This window comes from Spodoptera frugiperda, chromosome 25 (genome assembly GCF_023101765.2).
Source record: "Spodoptera frugiperda isolate SF20-4 chromosome 25, AGI-APGP_CSIRO_Sfru_2.0, whole genome shotgun sequence".
Taxonomy (NCBI): Eukaryota; Metazoa; Arthropoda; class Insecta; order Lepidoptera; family Noctuidae; genus Spodoptera; species Spodoptera frugiperda.
In genome coordinates, this window is record NC_064236.1 from 11,452,181 (window position 1) to 11,475,245 (window position 23,065).

Consider the following 23,065-nt stretch of genomic DNA (forward strand, 5'->3'; position numbering starts at 1 on the left):
TATAAAATGTAAAAAAAAAGTTATAGAGCAAAAGAAAAAATTTTATTTACAAAATTTCACTTTTTTACTTATAACTTCTTTAATTGTTAATTTAGGGCAAAAAGTTATTAAACATATATGTAGACAAAATAATTTTCTACAAATTATGATTTTAAAATTTTTATTACGATGCATAGTTTCCGAGATATAGCAAAAAGTGTTTCCATCCCTTTTTCCAAGATGGCGGCCGAGGGACAAGGGTGGCGACCCCACAAACTTCAAGTTAAGCTTCTATTGACACCCCCTACATGATCAAAAAATAAAATTGCGTCCTCTAAAAAATGCATAATTCGGCCCTCAAATTGTAACATTTCAATGGACTATAAAAACAAATTCAGAAATATTATTGAAAGAAAAACATTTGGGCTTTTTTACCGTTTATATTTTTTAAATTTCATTGAAGAAAAACCTTACAACAACAACATTACACAACAAACAATAAACAGTACCTAAGTAAGTTAAACATAGAATTGATGAAATGGAACGTCAGTCTTTAGTCTCCGGGTCACCGGTTACCGAGCACAGTGCCCTATGCATACGATCTCCACACTGCGTGCCCTGAGGACAGTTGGAACAAGTAGTTCCTACTTCGTAAATAGGGAAACCGTCAATATTACCTGCGGGGCCATAGTTACAAAAAGTGTATGCCAAAATTTTGGATTCCTTTCGTTTTTTCCCTTTTATTTCACTTCGTAAAACACCACGATGTAAAGGTGATTCTTTTGGGTGGTAAATGCGAGCTGTGTTAACATAATCATCAAATCGCGGAGGTGTAGTGGTTGTCAAGTACCTGGTACGTCGAAGTAAATTTTGACTCGACGGAAAAGTTCTCGTCACATTTGACACTGAGCGTTCGTACGATTGTACACCTGTCCCTCTTTTTTTGCGAAATAAAGCACAAGATGGTTTCTTTGCAGTGCAAAGCGCTTGTGAACAACCAAGACGCCACGTAGAGGCCCAAGCGGCTGCTGAATACCAATGTGCGTTACAGCCACCAGGGGCACTGCAATTACTAAGTCTGAAAGACCACACATGCTCAGGTGGCAATGCTCTCGAGCCCGAGAACCATGCCCCCACTGCGTCAGCCAGTAATTGAGCCTCTGTCACCCTGCTTACAACAGCTCGCACGTCCATATTTTGTAAAACATTAAATCTGATGGTATTCCTGCACTCATCATGTCGCTTTTGACACTGACGAACCCAAATCTCCGCCATATGTTCGAGTTCATAATCCCAGTACATTTTACGCATGTTAGTGGCAGGAGGCTGTCCAGGCTCTAAACCCATAGCAATGTTGTCTCTATGTCTATTGTGTAGTAGCAAAATTTGGTACCGCATCCATGCAGTCATTCCAGACGCATAAAGTCTCGAACTCTGCCTATTGGCAGCAACGCACATTGTGTGCTGGTTTTCCATAGAGCAATCTGGATGAAAACAGTAATTAATGTCTGCATATTTCTTAGTACCGTTCTCACAAAAGACATTCCTTAAAATAAAGCTACTACAAAACAAATAAATAATATTCATATCGAAATGAAAATCTGTTATAGTAAAATATTATGAAAATGGGTGTGAAAATTATAAAAGACTTTTCGAGATTCGTATGACTTTTTCATACAAGCAGAAATACTGACATTAGCTGACAGTTCTACAATAGTACATAAGATACACAGCAAGGAGAGTTTTACACGCATAGAGCTTATAACCACAAGTTGGTACTTATCTTACCAACTTACTCGTGATACTTTAATTCACACCTGAGCGGTTCACCCGTCAGGGCAACTTCCTGTGCTTAACTTCCAGTCTCCCGGGCTTTAACACGATAGACCACATTCATATGCTGCGGCTGTGCTTGGCATTTGGGGACTACGAGAAAGCCTTCGATTCAATCGAAACCTGGGTGGTGTTGCAGGGTCTCCAGCGCAGCGGTGCTATAACATGTGGAAAAAAATTGTCCAAACCCAGACAAGTCTGTCAAGTCACCATCCCAAATCACAAATGGGACGAACCATTTTGTAGGTTGCAGCATAATTTATGGTGTTTTTCTGCAAGAAAAACACTTCACTACAAATTATCATACTTTCCAGAAATAGGTTTATGTTTTCTTTTTGTGGTTTTCTAAGTATAGTGTAATCAATCACCAAAGATCATACAAATCACACTAAATTCGAGCAGAATCTTTTATAGCAATAAAATTGTCACCTTTCTTATTCTTATAAAATCAATTTAAAAACCAATCTTACTCTATTTCTGTGGTACGACTTTTTTAACACATTGCATGAGAAATTGGCAACTTTGATCTCACCTATCATTCGTCAATTTGCTTTTCAGGTTACTTTTATAATATTTTATTATTTATTAATTATAAAATTAAATAAAATATTGACCTAACAATTATTATTTGGAGTTCTTTATAATCAAGTTTATGAAAACAACATCATGAGTTTCAGAGTGGCACAAATGATTTTACGAGGATTTCTGTTGATAATGATGACTTTGGGCTTGTTTTACAGCTCGGAAACTCCGAAACTAACTTCGTTAAACCATTTTATAATGACTGGTATATACGGCAGTTTCGTTGTTGTTACATTAGGACTAATGATGGAAGCTGGCCTAGAGTTGTACAGCCATATATTTATAGAGAGCTCATTCATTGTCCTGGCAATTTTTTTCAATTCCGTGGCCTCTGCTTTAGCATTCTACGAATACTACGCAGGAATTTTACCAACCACTGAAACCATGAATAAGGGGTTTGTCTCTTTAGTAAGCATTTTTATTTGCCTAAGTGACTTGTTTGTTTTGCGTTGTACTTAGTGATTAAATGTATTTATTATATATCAACACAATTTATCCTTTCTCAAAAGATTAACTTGGTAGTCAAGTTCCGCAGCTATGCCGTAGGTCAATATTACCTTAATAATTTGTCAATAGAAACAGATGATACTGATTATGTAGGTACTTAGCGCCTACCTATCTATTTTAATGTCCTACTTATTTTTATCACTGCAAATAACAATTCTAATCTGAATCAACTCTTTCTTCTAAAAAAAAAATAAATTATGATTGAAGATAGAATAAATAAAAATAAGAGCAGCTGCAGTATTTCGGGTGCATCTATACCACTGCACAGCACACAACAACAGTAACACAGGTCAGTCAGCACCATAAACATCTAGCGCGTGTGTAACAACTTTTTCTCGTTAGTTAAATAAAACAGCTGCTATAATGATAGGAAGGTATAATAAAAATATAAGATCGAGCGAGATACAGCGGGTTCTTTAATATTCACTAAGACCAATACGTGAAAAGTCCAACAATCAATACCACTGCCCTGATAGATCGGCGAATGCGTGGTCGGCCACTAGGGTAGTCCGGTGGTCGTCGTAGCGTAGATGGAAAGAAGTTGTAGGGTAGTCCAATAATACTAGCGAAGTCCGGTACCGGAGCGGTGAACCCTGGAATAGTGTAACCTTCCACTTTAACACTACCCTCAATATTTACATGACTGCCACACTCCTATGTGTATTCTACAAAAGCGGCGTCATACTACGAGGCAAAGATTACATGAAATAGTGATCACTGATGAGGCAGTCAATGTACATAAAAGCAGCAGAAAGGTAGCTAGTATAAAAATATATGACACTACAAGCTACTATTTGAACAAACACTAGTTTATAGCAAGGTAGCAATTTAATGAGAAAATGAGCCCAACGCATATTTATCTGGTTTACAATTCTACTGAGATAGATACTGTGCCTCCCGAGTTTGCTTATGAATTAATATTTATAATTTGTATAATAATGTAAATAGTAAGTAGCGTTAGCTTTAGGAATTAAGTACTTATTTATTTTGTGTAATTTTGAAATTTGTTTCGAACCTGAAGCGAAGACCCCGTTACACGTGTGAAATGTAGGTATCAGATATTATAGGCACATTTCACCGTTCCCCAAACATTTGGTTAACGGGAAGTTTCAAGTTTATTAATTACGTAATATTTTCTTCGAATATAAAAAAAATATTTAATGTATTATTTTAAAAACATTATTTTACTTTGTGCAAAAATATTATACTACTAACGACATCTATTCGCAGTAAGTGTAAGCAGCTTAAGTTTTACGTTTACATTATGTCCCTTACACTTCTGTTTATCGCTTTAAGTTACGTTATTTGTTAATAAGTATATTGTTTAATGAACAAAACTATAGATATTATTATATAAACTAATTAAATGTGTGTCTTATACATGCGATCACATCAGAGATCGCTGAAATTACATAATTCAAACTCGATTTACATGAAAACCTCATACATATAGGAGATAATTATTTGAAATGAACTCAGGGACAGAGAAATAAGAATAACAAACATATTACATTTTATTCCCCGGAAACGCTGACAAAACCGCTGGCAAAAGCTAGTAATCCTATAAAAATGAGGCATGACAAAAGTTGATATAATAATGAACGAAAAATTAAGAGAAGAGTAACAAAACATAATTTGTTTAAATACCTTTTTTCTCACAAATAAATACCTAAAAGCCCCGTATCCAAATTGAGAGTACAAGAGTGTTGCTTGGCACTTTGGCAATGCTTTGGCAGTGAATGACAGATGGATGACTGACAGTCCGACACTAGTTTACTTGACGTCTGAGACTAAACAAGTTTTATAGTAATTTTAGATATCTTGTGATTTCGTTATTAATTAGATGGTATCAAAATGAGTTTACACAAAGCAAGGTAATAGCAATTACAACTAAGAACTAATAGATTCAGTTGTAAATCATAATATAGAAAAGATGTCCATATCATTCTCCCCAGTTCTTAAATATATGACACGTAAAAAAGGCGTATTTATGTACTTGAAACCTTTAGTACTTTTATTATTTTCATATTTCTTAGATTATACATGTAAGAAATATTAATTCGTTGGAATAATTTTATAAATATCCACTATCAATTATGAAGTAACTCGCTTCGTAGTCGAAAAATTATAAATCAAAACTTTCAAAATTCATAATTAAGTGATAAATATGTACTTATTCTTATTTTATGACAAAGTGAAAGTAGTATCAATAATAGTAAGGCTTTCTGAATAAGCCGAATACTAATCCGGGTTTAAAAAAAAGTCAACCATAGTGTTATCTGTAGCACTGACTTATTGATTGCATTTTCTTTCATAAGGACATTAAAGTGCATACAATTAGTGTCCATGGGTGACTGATCACGTTTATAATTCGGTGAAGTTGACAGCTACTTCAAAATGTTTCATAGGTAAGATGCAATTTCCCTAAACCTTACCACTTAACTTTACCAACAAAAAAATTGGTGACAAAAGAATATGCAACTGAATCAATCATTAAATAAAATAAATATCTTTACAAGTATGTGTTAAAAATATTCACATTAAGTATGTAGTATTTATCATCAGTCACAAAACCTAATTGCAAAGAAGATATGCAACTTTTTGTATGTACCTATTTAACTGTGACCACTCCCTGCTAGTGAGTATCCACTAGCCATCTGCTGCCTCCTGAGTGACAAAATTGCACTATTTTCCTCAACTTTATTTTTCTTCCCTAATCAGGTATTTTAATTATTGTCCTACCCTTCCTCTATCATAATTAAATATTTAAATACCTATGTTTTCCAAGTTTGTAACAGCATTCCCATAAACAAAGACAATTCGGTTTTTGTCACATATCAAATCAAATTATTATTATTTTCACAAATAAATTACAACGTTTAGTGAATGGAGCCTCCTTTTAAGCATATATCAAGAGTGATTCATATTATGTTCAGTATGTTGAAACAAAGGACTTTAAGGCACACCTTAGGGTATGTGTCAAGTAGGTGTGTATGTTACTTTATTTAATGTGCAATTATTAAATTGAAATAACTAAATCATATCAATCTAGTTATAAGTTCCATGATGATAATTTCTGATGTTTCTGATGTCCGTCATCATTTCATAATAATATGATAACTGTCCTTTTCTTTTGTACTCTTTAAAATTTGTTCAAAATCTTACTTTTGCTCATTACTAAATTATGCTATCAAGCTCAGTATCAAAATTTATTGTAACATACAGTAAGTTTATAATATAATGAGTTAGCAAATACAAATTAAATCAAGAAATAGTAATACCATGACAAAATTAAACAAATATAACAACAAAACAATGTATCTTGTTAATAAGATCTCAAAATATGCTTTTTCCTTAAATCATTGACATATTTACGTAATACTAGTGGTCGTCTAGTGGTTGAAATTCGACCATATACGATTTAATTTACAATACCACTTAACATACGTTTGAGGATAATTTTTATTTAACGAATTGCTATTAGTTTTGTAAAATTCAAATCAATATATTCCGGCACATCATGAACAGGAAAACTCTATTCATATGAGATGTGAGAATATCATAGCAATGTATGTCGATTTTGGCGTTTTGTAAAATACGATCAGATACAATGCATGGTAGTGTGTGTAATGTTTTATTTATTGATTTAATGTACTTTATAACATTATTTTTGAAAAAAATTAGCGTTCTGGACTTCTCCTACACATAAACTATAAGTGTACCCCGCGCAATTTTCATAAAAAGGGGTCCAAAGTTTTTGCATCACGTATTAATATATAGGCTATTATTAATATATTAATAATAGATAAGGCATACACATCAACTCGTAAAAGTCTTAAAAATCCATAAGTCTGATTTCTAATCTGTACACTGATACAACACAATTTTAGTATCAGAATGGGGTTTAATGCCTGATTACTAGTCAATGTACTTAATTTATGCTCACGTAATTTAAGTTAATGTATTAATTCCAGAATAAAGGCGTTTGAGGAAGTTTTGGAGGCAGATGTGGTTGATATTGAGAAGCTGAGGAAGTTAGCTTTTAATGGTAAGTATTAACAATAAAAATTATTGTTTTTGCTATATTTGTGCAATATTATAATTATTTAGCTATAAATATGTTTAATGTGTTAACATTAAATGCCATGGGGGGCGAAAGTGACTGGCACTAGTGGAGGATTTGCCTTCGACAGATATTTGTTGGCAGTGAAGTCTTAAGCACTACAACTGCAAGCAACTATACCAACAGAGCCATAGTAGACAAAAGATTATTAAGCCTTTCACTTCCAATAAAAAACTGTTAAAGGCTATTCCTCCACTTGTGTCGGACAACGTTGTCCGACATGGCGTCCAATGTGTTATATAAGAAATTTTCTGATAAGATATTGTTTTCGTTCAAAATGGATTTCTTGCAAATATTGTGACCATATGTGGTCAATTCATTTTGATTGGAGTTGAGTATGATTGTACCATATTATCCTATTTCAAATGATGTACATAAGTGATCTTATTAGGTATCTAATGGTGCATATATATCCATGTCTAGTAAAATCTACACCTTAAAACCCTATTAACTAATATAAGAGAAGGACAAAGCAGGTGAAGGATACTCGTAACTAATGTGTTTTACAGCTATCTGATGAAATATGGACAATTCTTACATTATGTAGAGATATTTTAAAATTCAGTCTACGGTGCAATAGTTACAATGGTATTGCAGCATAGACAGAATTTTATAAGATATAGGTATATCATACTAGTATAGACTAGCATCCCAATTCTCTAAAAGGGTACTTTTCTTAGTTAACCCTTAAAGTGACTTTGTATAGTATAATATACATCTTACTTTACAAAAATGTTACTAAATTTCTACTCATTTTATTTGGAATTAATCATTACGAATGACATTTCTGAACGTTTCGCTTTAAATCAAAATGACAACACATAGCTAATCTGTGGTAAATTTTAAACAGTTGTGAAAAATAACGAACAGTCCGCGGTTACAAATTGTTGTCCAGGTAAGTTTTGTTTATTTTCGTGTTTTTATCACTCATTGTAGATATATAATGCATAAATCATAAAGGTGAATATTTATTATAACAATTTTGTCACATAAATTACTTCAAAATTATCAAATTTGGATTATATTTTCTTGTTTCTATCCATGTATGGTATACTATACAATGCCACAATCATGACTATTTGCCATAATTTTTATTTGTATAGAATACTATAGTATTAATGCTACAATCGCTACTAATGAACACTGTTCATACTTGTATAGGATACTATGCATTGCTACTAGCATGAAACTAATAGATTTTGGTGTGATAAGAGTTCTGCATGACGCATAACTAACTTTTTGGCTTTTATTTGGGTGATGGTTGAGGTGCATGTTTGTTTCGTTTTAGATAACAATGTACGGAAGAGCCAGACGCATATTATCTTTAGTTCCTGCGCGAAGTGCTGGTTCTGACGCTAGTAATGGATCAACTAGTGGTGATGAAGCTAAGTCGGTTGAGAGTTCAGATGCTCCATCACTAGATTCGTCTTTTGAAAGGCTCGACATTCTCGGAAGTTCCACTTCATCAACCAGTCTTTCAGAAGAAGAGGTAGAACCATCTGAAGTTGAGCAAGAGGCGTTTCAAGTACCTCTTACACCAATCCTGAACGCAGTATTCCCAAGCCCTACGCAATGCAACTATGACGCAATACCTTCAATTTCTTCGTTGCGGTCTGTACCTTCTGTCCAACCATCTACTTCTATGACGATAGCCACACCTTTAACAACACGTGGACAAAGAAAACGTTCTGCACCTTCTGTTTCCGTGAATAGAGTAAAAAGACCCCGAATCAAAAAGCTGAACTTGCGGTTCCGTTGGAAGAAAGTGTCATTTCAACACAGAGCTGATATACCTGATCCTACGTTTGAAGATGAAGTTCCGGTTAATTGGTCTCCCTTAGACTATTTTTATCGTTTTTTTCACCGAGATATGATAAGCCATATAATGACGAATACCAATTTGTACAGTGTTCAAGAAACTGGAAAATCAATCAAAGTTTCAGAAGAAGAAATATTAGATTTTCTTGCCATTAACATTCTAATGGGTATAGTAGTATTACCGTCATATAAAGACTATTGGAAATCATCGTTTAGGTATGGCAAAATTGCAGATGTTATGCCCTTGAAGCGTTTTCAGCAAATAAGACGATTTATTCATTTTACAGACAATACTCAAGCGGATACCTCGGATAGGTATTATAAAGTACGACCCCTAATTGAAAGTATTCGAGCTCAATGTTTATCCATCGAAGAAGAAAATGCTTTCAGTATTGATGAGATGGTTATACCATACAAAGGCAAAAAAGCAGGTAGTCGTCGCCAGTATAACCCAAATAAAGCGAGTAAGTGGGGTTTTAAAAATCTGGTTCGAGCTGGCGTATCTGGTATCATTTACGACTTTCTACTTTACGGTGGTGACGATACATTTAGAGGCGTGCAGTTTACCGATACAGAAGAGTCTTTGGGTGTCGGAGGGAAGATAGTGTTAGCGTTGTGCAAAACTATAAGAAAACAGGCATGTAGCGTATATTTTGATAATTATTTTACGTCTTTAGAATTAGTATACATATTACGAGAAAATTACGGTATATTTAGTCTGGGGACTGTAAGAAAAAACCGATTAAAAGATGCAGAACGTAAAATGACCAATGACAAATTACTGAAAAAGAAAGGAAGAGGGGCATTTACGCAAGTGGTATGCAATGAAAACAAGTTAAGTGTGGTCAAGTGGTTTGACAATAAGCATGTCAGACTGGTAAGCTCTTCAGCAGAGAGTCGAAAAGTCGTGTCGACGTATCATGTCCACAAATTGTCAAGCATTACAACCGCCATATGGGAGGTGTGGATTTGGCGGATATGCTAATTGCATTGTACCGCACAAGTATAAAATCTCACAGATGGTACATGAATATTTTTTCACAATTGTTGGACATATGCGTAAATAATGCTTGGCTACTACGTCGTAGACATGATAAACAAATAAATAACAAGAGAAAGCAAGATCGCCTAAAAGATTTTCGTTACGAAATATATGCTGGACTTCTGAAACGTGATAGAATAGTGCCTGTGAAAGATATAGAATCTGTACCTGAAAAGAAAAAGATCAAGAAACCGATGGCCGAAAGACCTGTTGATGATGTGCGGTTCGATAAATACGATCATTAGCCTCAGTTAACTGGGTATCAAAGGTGTAAATATTGCAGAGGAGGTCAAGCGAGTACAATGTGCACTAAATGCAAAGTCCATCTATGTTATGTTAAGGGTAGAAACTGTTTCATGGCGTACCACATGAAGTAGTAATATGGTGCTATGTATAGTATGCTATACATTGCTAATGTCTTATTATTTTCAACGAGTGTGGCAATGTATGGTATATTATACATATGTTTTTCCAAAAAGTATTATTTTCAGATTTTTTTTTTGTATTTTTCTTACTTGTTTTATATGCCTAATATACCGTTAAAAATGATTCTAGTTGGTTTTATTTGCAAAACATATCTTGCGACTTTAAGGGTTAAATTAGATTAGGATGTGTGTAGTATGTAATTATTATACACAATATTTCATTCTATATATTTTATCAATGGAATATTTTCATATTTCCTAGGTATCCCTGACGAAAAGGGCTTGAGATCTCTGGTATGGAAGATATTGCTGCTCTACTTGCCCCATCAAAAAAGCACTTGGAAAACGACCCTTAATGAGAAAAGGCAAAATTACAAACATTATATAGGCAAGTATTGCAGTCAGACTGATAAGTTAATTAAAAAAGTAATTCTTTGGAAATAATCTAAAATATCAACTACCTATATATAATCATTTTTGTAAATTTCAGATGAAATAATAGTGTCTCCGGGTGGCCCCACTGACCACCCTCTGAATATCAGCCCTGACAGCTCTTGGAGCACTTACTTCAAGGACAATGAAGTTCTGCTACAAATTGACAAAGATGTCCGTCGTCTGTGCCCTGATATATCATTTTTCCAGTCCGCCACAGAATTTCCATGCGAGGAAGTTAGTACTCAATAATATTTGCTTAATTTATATACTATTAAGAGCATAATAATATCATCTCGTACTTATATTTAAACATTCTTTCTTTATTGTCAGATTGTCAACAGCAATGGTGTGAAGAGATTGCATAAAAGAGTTGAACAATCGGTCCTGAAATTTTCAACTTTAGAAAGACGAGGACTTGGTGTGGCTAAAGTAAGTAAACATAATTTGAGTAGACATGTGGCATTTTACAAGATGCATATGAAAATAATAAATATTATATTGCAACATAGATAAATTAACCTGTTACTGTTAAGGTCAAGGCAGTATATTAATATTGTCATTTAAATGTAACATTTGTGTAAAAATATCGTCAATGACATCTGGTTTATTTATTCCCTCAGTTGAGCAATGAAATCCGGCGCTCGGACAGCTCACACAGCGGAGACTACGCACCTCTGAACGAGGGCTGTGAGGCGCACTGGGAGGTAGTGGAACGAATGCTGTTCCTGTACGCTAAGCTGAATCCCGGCCAGGGCTATGTACAAGGAATGAACGAGATTATCGGCCCCATTTACCATACATTTGCTATTGACCCCGACAAAGAATTTAGAAGTATGTAGCATATTGCAACAAGACACTAGTTAATGATGCATGTTCCACAATCTGACATGTTTTTTCTACTTACAGAACATGCTGAGGCTGATTGCTTCTTTTGCTTCACCAACTTGATGGCGGAGATACGTGACTTCTTCATACGTACCCTGGACGAGTCTGCCAGCGGCATCAACTATGTCATGGGCAGGCTCAGTGATTGCTTAAAGAAGACTGATCCTGCTGTTTGGAACTTGTTGGAGATACAAGAACTGAGGCCCCAATATTATAGTTTTAGGTGAGTATTCTGCTTTACTATCATTGCATTCTTATTAAAAATATAATTGACGAATACCCCCCTTTTCGATGATGATTTTATCACAATACTAAATTTTTTTCAGGTGGTTGACACTTCTGCTCTCTCAAGAATTCTCACTACCAGATGTGGAACGGATTTGGGACTCCATGTTTGCTGATGGAAAGAGATTTGATTTCCTAATTCACATCTGCTGTGCCATGATTTTGTAAGTACCTAATTTTGTATCTAAAGTATTTTACTCCAGGCATTAATCTATGTATTATACGACTTCAGATTTCCACCAGCAGGTTCGCCCACGTATTACTTAGAGCTCTCTCTAGTCAATTAGGCCCCGATTCTGAAAGGACATTACTCCCTGGATACGTTTTCTTCGTTTTCTTCACTAGACAGAACAATTAAACAAAAATAGCTCTTCTTTATGGCATTAGTTCATAAAGCAATTAATAATGCATGTTGGTACATTATGCATATCAGTATAATAAAGCTGATGTGGTTATTTACTTAAAATTATAATATGGTAACCAGTTATGTGAATTAATTTTGTAATTTCAACAGATTGGTGAGAAACGACTTGCTCAGCGGAGATTTTGCGTCCAATGTGAAAATACTTCAAAACTTTCCACCGATGGATGTATCCCTGATCTTAAACAAAGCTGTAGAAATATCAAACATTCGATAAATTACATTCTTTTAGTTATTTCTTATTAACTTTGATATCTCAACATTTTTAATCTAGAATATACATACGATGCATTTACATCTTTGGCGTTCTTATTGTTAAAAAGACATTTGGATGTACCTTTTGGATCTATCGAATATTTTTTTATTTATTGTGTATAATGTTGTATAAGGCCTATTGTTCGTTGGAAACCAATTTACTCCCGAATTACTATCAATCAATTACTAGAATAAGTACAATATTATTTATGTAGCTATAGTTTTAATTATGTAGTATGCTTTGCAATGAGATGTCAACAGTTATAAAACTTGGTAGTGACGTCAGTATAGATAGACAAGAGAGGTAGAGCGGAGCTAAATTGACATTGTATTGGTCTCGAAAATGCATTTACGTACAGACTTTAAAATAAAGATTTTTAATCTCATTGCAAAACCTATTCCATTAGTTATTCAAATTGTTTGCCATAATTGTAGTTACCCCATCTACATTCAGTGTTCTGTATTTTATATAATAATTGTACGTCAACCCCGCATTTCTGGCCGTAGCGATTCAATAGACATGTAAACATGTTTGTGCTTTCAGTTTTTTTATACTTAAATGTGATAATCATTAAATTATTAGAAAAATAAAAACGAACCTAATGTAGGGATTAAGATTAATAGTCTAAGACTATACTTGACGGGACATCTTAACGTATGCCTGTACTATGAGAGAGCTCATGATGGAAGTTCAATGCAACGCACATTTATTAATGATTCTCTCTCGTGATTCTCTTCGTTCGCGGCTAATCTCTTGTTGCCGTGCTGTATACAGGACTAAGAAAAGATAATGAGACTCCTAAGTATCTCTTATTATGTACTATTTCTAAAACCATGTCTAACTTTGCGTATTCTTATATACTCAATAATATTAGTGTCTGTTTAATCAATCAATTTTTATAGAATAAATACTACATGTTATACAAGTAATTTTAATAAAATTGGTAGTACATTATTGAATTATGAAAACTTACAATAACTTCCAAACGAGCTCTTTATGTAACTAATACGTACTTTTTATGTGGTAATAAGGTTGAATAATTCAAACTCTTCAATTAAAGCATCTTCGATATTACGTACTGATATGACTTAGAGGTGTAATGCAAAATTGAGTCTGTATTTCATGTTATTGTATGTTAATGGCCGTAGTTAAGTATTTTTATGTATGTAGGAATAGATTTTAGAGACGTAGATATGACATAACCATTATGATAATAAAATACATACGTATAACATGTATTTAAGTAAAAAGTGCATAGCTACTGATTAAGACCACCACCTGATTTTACTGTGCAGTTATTGTGTGGTGTTTTCGGTAATTTTTTCGTCATACGTTTCCCCAGAGCGCTAATATTACAGTAAAGGAATTCACTGGTTGCCGTATGCTTGGCAGAAGAGAATAGCATTGTCAGTACCACGACTCTTCCCGCGAATGTCGTAAGAGCCGACTAAGGGCCTGAACAGCAGAAGGGCAGCAGCCCTCTCTGATAGATAAACCGTGGAGATTTTAGATATAGGATATATGACATCGTTAACGTTAACCTCGCCACCAACTTTCTTATTTTACTGAGTAATCGCAGTGTTGACAATGTACCTAATACATATCTAAAGAAATAAGAAATAACCGTATCCGTAATATAGCATTTGTAATGTATTTTATCGTGGAAGGATTGTATATTTATGATCCTGTCATAAGTTTTATATTGTAGCTATATGCGTACACTCGTTAATTGCTGTTAATAATAGTGAGGGAGGGCTATAGAAGGAACTACTTGATAATTAATATTTGGTGTATGACATTTACTGCCACTAGCGGAGTAGAGTCGTTTTTAAATTGTGAACTGTTTTTTTAGTACTCGAGCGTTACAGATATTGATTGTACTGATATTCGCAATGAAATAATCCTAATCTGCCGGGTTAGGTTAGGGGGCCGTGTGAAAGGGTAACATGAAAATCCTTCAATACCTTCCCATTTATAAATCGTGTTCAAGTCTGCAAAGCATTGAAATGCACTTCATAGTACGTGATCATGCAACATTTCCTCCTTTATTATGGCGAAACTGTTTTATTTTGATCGGTTGCCTGTATAAACCATACAAATAAGTGAGTGTATATAGCAGGCTACTAGATATTTGCCATATTTATTTATCTGACACGCTCGAGTAACTACCGATATGCCTGGTTCCCTCACTATACCATTATTCATGTTATAGAGTACCAAGACCTGAATACGTAGTAAATCATATGTCTAAACAGTTCTCTTCATATTGTAAGCACAAAAGTAAATGTAGCATAAATGATAATTACAATGGTCACGCAAATGTAATGCGACGTAAATGTTTAACAAGTTATGATCTATAATTCCACATACCTAATAATAATTGCATGTTTTGACGTATTTTATCCTCTTAGAACGATTTTTAAAAATCCAGTACCATGTAGCTACCATTACAGTACCACCGCCATGTGACTATGTGACAACCATGACACCTATCGCTCCGTAGTGTAACATGTCATGTACTTCCTCGTTTATGTGTTATATCAATTTTGGAAAATAAATGGGCAAAGTGTAATGTATTTGGCATTTCATTCATCCTCCTCCACCCGATCCCTACTAACAGTTCTGGATAACACGAATAAAAAAAACAACAATTCGCCTTTAAAGATTTAATATAAATAATTACATGTAATCAATTTGTACATATCCATTGACAATAATAGAAAGTAAAGATTTTATACAAATATAATGTCATTTTAGGTCTGTATCATAAATAACGGCTAAGTCATAATTATATTAAAATGTTGGAAAATAAGAACATGCGTTACATTTTTATACTTTATAATTAATAAATTGTTTTATTTATTCACATATAAAGAGAATATTTATATAATTAGTTTTGTTGGTCGCCGCCCGGAATAGTTTTTGATATTATATAGAACCTTAATGCCAGTATTTTACATATAAATAAAAGACTTTATTAAGGAACATATTCTCATCAATTGGAATCTTAAAGGGTGATGAAATAGGTAGTTTTTATTTAATTTCTAATACATACATATAATTACACGAAGTTGTAAAGGAGTCATAACATTATTAGATATTACTTACTATATAATACTGCTTTTGGACACACAATCAATAAATATTTGATATATTATCACATTTTTTTTAACTTTTTTTTACACAAATTTCTTTAAATCATTGTACTGTGGCCAGCAGCTTGACTTCTTTCTATCAAATTAATTTATTAAATTGTCCAACTTATAGTTTTGATATAAAGCCGAAAATCCAATAAAAAAAAAATACTGATTAAAGTAGGTTAACATGCTGGTGTGTCTGTATTATACTACCTCCTTTTTATAGACACACAAATGATGTTGTCCAAAATGATTAAAAATTATTGGGTGTACTTGTTTGGAAGAAAAAAAGAAATACAATAAAAATTATTCAAGTTTGTCAATTAGTTGATATTTTAAAATACTTTGCTGATTGTATGTCGTCCAGTGAAACCAAAATAAAAACAGCATTTAACGGTCCCTACAATGTTATCACTCCCTTACTTTTTAAAATACAGGAATTATTATGAACATAATTTTGTGCCCGAATAAACGCACTTAAAAGTATGACGTAATAAAAATAAAAAATAACAAGATGTTAACAAGCACTTACAGAAATATGAGATTTAAAAATTTTGGGGCTAAATAGGAAAGCCTCCTCATTTTAAATAACAACTGTTATGGAAATCTCGTCAGTAAATTCTAGAATGAGATGAACCACCTGCAGCTTGGCGATGTAGGAAATTGTAAGTCATCTAACATTCTAGTGCAGACAGATATATCTATGGACATTTAACTATAGGTTAACAATTAACACCGATACATAGTTGCATTGACACCACAAAGCTATGTTGCGATAAATTGAAAGTGATGTTTGCCAAGCCATGCTATAGGTGGACATTTAGACGGTATTACAATATATCGACAATTTGTTTCGTTGGTGTGAGCCAACATAGCTACGCACAATGTTACGTATTCGCCGCAGTGACGCGTCTGGGACGTGTAGGACAGATCGATGCACACGTTTGTTCCCAGACGTGACGCGGATTAGCTGCCTGCTGGTTTGTTTCCCCTACGGCGACACAGTGTCGGCTTCAGTACTATAATCACTCGCTGATGTTCTACAACCGCAATCCTAAGCTTCACCTACAAATACAAAAAACCTAAACAAAGTCGAAAATAATTTATTTGTTTAAAATTAACGAAGTTAATAATGCTATTTCCTTCCTAATTACTTCTAGCTACCTTATAAACTCTATCCGTTTGGATCCTATCGATTTTATACACATTACTAACTATAACTGTTTTGTCCAGCCATTTGTTATTCGTATTTATATTACAAATCGATTGCATTTCGTTATTTTCTTATTTGGTTTTAGGAATATCGTCCATCGGTTCATACTTCAGATAAATCTATTCCTCAGCAGAAACTAGCTTATATAATCAAATTCGTCATGTATACTAATGACTCCATTACACTTTCCGCCAGCAAATACTATAAAATAATTGCGACAAGCTACTTCTGCTTATATAATTTCCTATAGTATTGGCTAGTAATCGTTTTCACTAACCAGTTAACCCCAATATGCTTCCGAATATAAATAGCAAATAAATACAGTCTTGTTGTTTCTGTCAAAGAAATATGTAATTTTAAGTAGGCTCGTAAATATTACCCCAGCTGCTTAGTAACCACAATATCGTCAAAATGTAAAATGGTTCGTGTCGACACTACTGGATGCAAGCGTGGAATTATGAAGGAGGCTACTTTTAATAATATAACAGTTAACATTTACCTACATTAATCTATAGGATTTTTACGGCTGCACACAAATGCTATTGATGAATCACTTTCAGACTACTTTTGCTGTTTGAGAACTAGACTGGTAGTTCAATATCGTTTTAGCGACTCAGCTAAAACTATAGTGAACTGCGAATAGATAAAATTTACCAATAGTATTCGTGCTAGCATAGAAACATGGCAAAATACATTTGTCGTAATATCTATAAATCTTCAATGATATAGTCGATACTTGGTTACCAACTTTGTATGGTTTATAATACTTCTTTTATAAATAAAGATATAAAAATATACATTTAAATTATGTATTTTAATATTATTCAACACAGAGTCAACTCTTAAAGTAACAGTTTTTAAATAAATGATTTTCAAAGTTATGATAATATTTCTATATATTTCAATTGATTAAAATGAGCAAAATGGAAATAACATTTTAGCTGCATAAGTTTGATATAATCGAGCTTTACAATATCTCTCTTAGCTTAAGCTCTGTTAAAATTTTGTGAGATTCTCTAAAGTGATATTTTCTTTATGAAATGTTCATTATTTGTTTGTGTTTCATGCGTATAATGCATTCACTCGTGTCCTCTTATGACAAATAATAATTTATTAGCGTGACAACTAATTAACTGAGCTCCAACTCAATTTTCCTTCAGACTAGCTAATCGAAATAAATACTTTCATGTTTGTACCCTAAAAGTTTGATAAAAACTTACTACATAAAAATTATATCAAAAACATTAATTAAGATAACAGATACAATAAAACTGCTACCTACTAGTTATTCAAACAAGCACTGAAACTAATACGACAATAATGTATATGTTACACAAAAATAGCTGCCGTACTTGCAATGAATTTTGTAAATAGTAGGTACAATGAACCTATGTTTTGTAAATAGTACCTATAGGTTTAGAAATATTTCAAAGATGAACATAAGACATATGTTTAAAATGAAATACTTAGCACCGAGTAAACACCAAGGTTGGCAGTACGCCATCATAAAGCATAGCGTGTTACCGGTGTGAAGCGAAGAAGAGACCGCACTGGCTCGTTTACTGGATGGCGCAGCACTTGCACTTGGGCTTCTTCCTGATGGTGACGTGCTCCGGCTGCTGCGGCTCCTGCGGCGGCGAGCGCTGCACCTCCACCTGCCCGGCGCGCACCTCTGCCACAGCCGCGCCGTTCTTAGTGCCGTTCATCGCCTTTGGAGTGCTCTGCTGCTCTGGGCTCGCTAGCTTCGTCTGCGGCGATGGCGGAGCATTAGCCTGGAATCAATAACAGAATATGTCTCAATATTATGCCATTTCGTAATCATTGTAGAATTTAATTAATGTGACCAAGGCCAAAGGCCAGACGAAATTAGAGATAGGTGCTTTCAACTTGGACAAATAATTGGGTTAAATGTGACAAAATGATGTGTTCACGTTGCATCTATTATTTAAATATTCTTAAGTTAAGAATTAAGAATGAACAGCTATCATTAAGTATTTAATAATTGTGAATATTACGTTAACATTATTCGCTTGCACTTTTTCTTCTTTTTCGTCGCAGGCTAGCTGCGGGGTTGCCGCAGGCGGTGGTGTTGGGGTGATCGGCTTGCCGCCCTTGATCAGGGACACAATCTCGTCGGCCTCGCGACTCAGATCACCATCGGGACGGAACGGGTTGTCCCACCCGCTCTCCGTGCTGTAATCACAACCATACACTATTCATCCACAACATACCATACATTGAGCATACAACAATAACCGCATGATTACGTTCGAATAATAGGTCCGACGCCGTCCTACAGATGCTATCGATGCATTCTGATTCAGATTACCTAGAGGCATTGCATATGAATAGATCCGCAGATTGATCATACATTATGAATGCTTCCGACCAACCGTGAAAACTAAAAATTGGTTCTGGGCAATTGGAATGGCTGAAAGTACTTTACTACTTTCAATTATTCGGAATTACGTTCGAAATTAACTATACACAAGTTAAATATTTTCTTATGTAATATTTCATAAAGATACCTAGTATAAAATATGAATGAGTGTTGTCACAATTTTAGTAGCAATTAGCATTTTACTGTGATCATGTGACATTACATTCAATATTAAATAGGTATATAGGTAATGTCTCATGGTTGTGAATAATTAAACCCTACCTAGATCTAGTCGTTGGCCATCGTAGTTTCTTAATTAAATAGCTAGTCTCTTAATAACAAGTCTCTATTAACAAGGTGTGTCCAGTTAATCTTCTAGTAAAAAATAGGTACATGGTTACCTATTAAAATTACAATAATAAAATGTGTGCAACGGATGTTGGGCAATCATAATGTAGATTCGAAAATACAGTAAAGCACTACACCATTATTGTAGCTCTAAACGTGAGCACAATTATGTTGTTTGCATGGGCATGTGTGTTGCAGGGTGACATCATTGCTATGTGTATAGACTTTATTATGTATGTACACAATAATAACAGAGTGAATAAATTACTTCTTGGGTGGACCGTTTACATTGATTTTTCAAGTACTTATTTGTCATTTTACATTACAATATCGTGTAATATCAGATAAAAGTAATAGATTCTCAAAGATATTCTTAAAATAGATGCAGCTATCAGTGCTTAGAAATACATAATAACATAGAAATACATAGTAAGTAGTTTTAAATAATGCATGAAAGGTAGATTCCTACTTAATGCAAGAATCTCTTTATGAATTTAACATTTCCATTACTCGAGAGTGAGTATTGAAGTAAACAGATTTATGATATTCAACTAGGTAGGTACTTTGTGCAACATTGTCAAGTTCAACTACTCTGTTGGATTTCACTTTTAGTTGAGCAACAGTGTTCATACTCAGGGGATTTTGATGATATTGTATTGTATGTATTATGGTGTTACCTGATCTGTCTGTTGTACATATTGTGGTCCACCATGTCGACGTTAGCGGCAGCCGAGAGCAGGGCCGCGTAAAGAACGTGGGAATCTGGTTGCGGTACCGGAGGAGGAGGGGACAAGCACTGCGGCCGCGCCCCTTGGTAGAATGACACGCGAACCTTCGAACGCTCCGAACTGAAAACATTTTATATTCTTTAAAATTTATTCAATCAGCATGCAATGGCTGTTGAAAACGCAAGCAAACAATCTTAATATCAACTCATAAAATAAATTGTTTGCCTATGACTTTTCAATGGGTAATATTAAGTTACTAATAAAATAAAAGCTTTGCTGATTTTGATTCCTTCGCATAAACTCAATTTTCATGGTTTACAATTACAATACTATAAAGAAATATGTACCTATATTCCTAGATTTGTGAATAAAAGTTTTCAGAAGACTATGAATTTTGATAAATGATTTATTACTGACCGAGTGATGAGTAACTGTAAAGCAACTAATGCTGAGAAAGGCCACAAGGTGTACTGTACATGACATATGTTCTAGTCTAGTTAATAGCTACCTACTATCTCAGAATGCCTTTGATTGACCTTCTTGTTAACATTGTTAAATGATTGTCAATTAAGTTTAAATTCTCTTATGATCAAATTGACTCAATGATTTTGTATTTTTGTCTTGTTAGACTAACATATTTGGAAAATGTTACTATATGCTGGTTGTAGTGCTCGAGACTAAAAAACCATAAATAAAATAAACAAAATATAACGTTAGAAATAGCAACCATAACCATAACTTATGAGTTTCATCAAAAACTTATAAGATATAAAAAAAAATTGAACACTATAAACAGTAAACATTTTGAATGTATTGTAGAAACAGAATTAAATAATTATGATAAATAAAAAGCTTATCAAATCGCAGAGCATGTGATAATTAGGTATAATCAGGCTAATTGTGTGTCTATTGTCATAATTCTTAATTTATTTGGACTTGTAACATAATGTTAGTTACATTACCATGTATACATAGTAATTATCTGGTTATGGCAAAGAAATGTAATTAATTACAATATACAGGATGTAAACGGAATGCTCCCAAACGCCACAAAAAGGTGATTGTAAAATACGAGTTTTATTTTAAATAATAAAGAATTTAATGTTTATTTAATTAATAATAGTTGTAATCAACTGCTCAACGCTTACGTTGCATGAATATCACGAAAACAAAAGCGATTATATAAAAACAAAAAGAAATTGTAGAGATTTTTGGGAGTGTTTCATTTACAGCCTGAATATAAAAATTTCATTCTCTGATATCGTAATAATTCACTTCTAACAAATGCAATCTGAATAGTTTATAAAAAAAAAATAAACATCTGCTAGTACAGAATAGGTTTTCATAATATCGCAAAGCTAATCAAGGAAGAAAAATGTATTATGAGTAGGTATTTAATTATTTGTTTTGACTATGTCTGTCCTATCTTTAGCTATTTTACTTATAATTTTTATCCATGTGAGCAATTTTGAAAGACAAAATGGAGTCAGTGCTGTTATTTTTATTTTAGTAACAAAAATAATCGCCTTGCAAGTTGACATAAAATTATTCGCATGGCTAGGACGCTAGCGCCGCGCTTATTAGCATTGAAGGTGACTCAATTATGGAACCTCTTTTATTAGTAGATGACTATATTCAACGCCCACACTGTATTTAGCTCTCTCAATCTTGAGCTCATACTTAACATTTTGACTTGAATAGCTAACACTATTTGTTCAGTCCTATTTAAGACTAGATTCTGCTAGTGGCTCCGGTCGCTTTACTGTGGGATAATAAGTAGCCTATGTGTTATTCCTGACCATAATCTACCATTAAAATAAATATTCATCCCATCCCAATTCCTACAGCCGTTTTTACATGATTGAGTAATAAACATACACACACACTAACAAACTTTCGCATTTACAATATTAGTAAGAACATTCAAATATGATATTGCTAACATATTGTGATATTGGTATAATTTGCATTGTAATTCATTGGATTGCCACATAGCGATACCCAATGCAAAAATATTGGAAGTATAACAAGGTTGGTTACATCACATTATAAAACCACAGTCACACCCAAATAAACTATCTCCCACCACAATTATATGACATCATTTACTTTCAATTCTTAATAAGGTTTTAACTGAAGGCCTTGAACCTGTTCTTAAATAATGATTACTAATACTTTCTACATATTTTACAGTAAAAAAGACAACATTTGTCAAATAGGAATTCATTAAATGGAACACCCACCAACATTTTTGTAGGAGATCATCATAAGAATGGTACAAAAATCTGACATCATCAAATTCCTTAACAACATATGAATCAACAGATGGTAAAAATAGAGAAATATCGCTCTGCTTAATTGACATAGCACAAGGTCACATACAAAACTGGCTTGGTTAACACAATTGTCAAACAAATGTGAAATATTATATAATATATGATAGGAAATATCAACATAGCTTTCCAATGATGAAATTTAGAGTCAGAAATATTAACATGAGTCATGTTTTATTGTTTTGTTTACATAATGGATTAAGTTTATAGAGTAAAGCGGTTCTTGTTAGAATTATTACAGCATAATAACATAATGATAATAATAATGCAGGTTGACATTATTATAATTTACTTGATTTTTTAAACAACTATCAATAGAGATGATAGAATTGAAA

The 23,065-nt window shown here is 33.6% G+C and overlaps 3 protein-coding genes across 5 annotated transcripts in view; 1 reads left to right on the top strand and 2 right to left on the bottom strand.

The window, feature by feature from the left end:
- Nucleotides 1-399: 399 nt before the first annotated feature.
- Nucleotides 400-1,672, bottom strand: LOC118264617 (venom allergen 5-like). Its single transcript, XM_035577195.2, has one exon. It carries the CDS (start codon nt 1,564-1,566, stop codon nt 526-528), a length of 1,041 nt encoding a protein of 346 aa, XP_035433088.1. The 5' UTR covers nt 1,567-1,672; the 3' UTR covers nt 400-525.
- A 2,968-nt stretch (nt 1,673-4,640) lies between these two features.
- On the top strand, nt 4,641-15,167 carry LOC118266853 (TBC1 domain family member 13). Of its 3 annotated transcripts, XM_035580455.2 has the most exons (10): nt 4,659-4,775; nt 5,220-5,309; nt 6,876-6,949; nt 10,572-10,697; nt 10,800-10,978; nt 11,075-11,173; nt 11,365-11,575; nt 11,651-11,852; nt 11,956-12,078; nt 12,429-15,167. In XM_035580455.2, the coding sequence occupies exons 2-10, from the start codon at nt 5,299-5,301 to the stop codon at nt 12,550-12,552; spliced, it is 1,149 nt and encodes a 382-aa protein (XP_035436348.1). In that variant the 5' UTR covers nt 4,659-4,775; nt 5,220-5,298; the 3' UTR covers nt 12,553-15,167. The 3 variants fall into 3 exon arrangements, with proteins under 3 accessions (XP_035436342.1, XP_035436348.1, XP_035436332.1); XM_035580449.2 differs by lacking the exon at nt 5,220-5,309 and having other exon boundaries at nt 4,641-4,775; XM_035580439.2 differs by lacking the exons at nt 4,659-4,775; nt 5,220-5,309 and adding an exon at nt 5,673-5,888.
- Nucleotides 15,168-15,242: 75 nt separating this feature from the next.
- Nucleotides 15,243-23,065, bottom strand: part of LOC118266868 (uncharacterized) — a 38,126-nt gene continuing 30,303 nt past the window's right edge. The window contains exons 5-7 of the mRNA XM_035580467.2: nt 20,347-20,517; nt 18,957-19,134; nt 15,243-18,713 (exon numbers count right to left, since the gene is read on the bottom strand). Coding sequence (XP_035436360.1) covers nt 18,501-18,713; nt 18,957-19,134; nt 20,347-20,517 — 562 coding nt within the window. The 3' untranslated portion in view covers nt 15,243-18,500. The remainder of the gene's footprint in view (nt 18,714-18,956; nt 19,135-20,346; nt 20,518-23,065) is intronic.

Bases quoted from the DNA above. Each gene is read 5' to 3' on its own strand.
- LOC118264617 (XM_035577195.2), bottom strand. From the start codon at position 1,566: ATGAATATTATTTATTTGTTTTGTAGTAGCTTTATTTTAAGGAATGTC.
- LOC118266853 (XM_035580439.2), top strand. From the start codon at position 5,788: ATGGAGCCTCCTTTTAAGCATATATCAAGAGTGATTCATATTATGTTC. The intron at 6,950-10,571 runs GTAAGTATTAAC...CATATTTCCTAG, and splicing joins GAGGAAGTTAGCTTTTAATG to GTATCCCTGACGAAAAGGGC. The intron at 11,174-11,364 runs GTAAGTAAACAT...TTATTCCCTCAG, and splicing joins GAGGACTTGGTGTGGCTAAA to TTGAGCAATGAAATCCGGCG.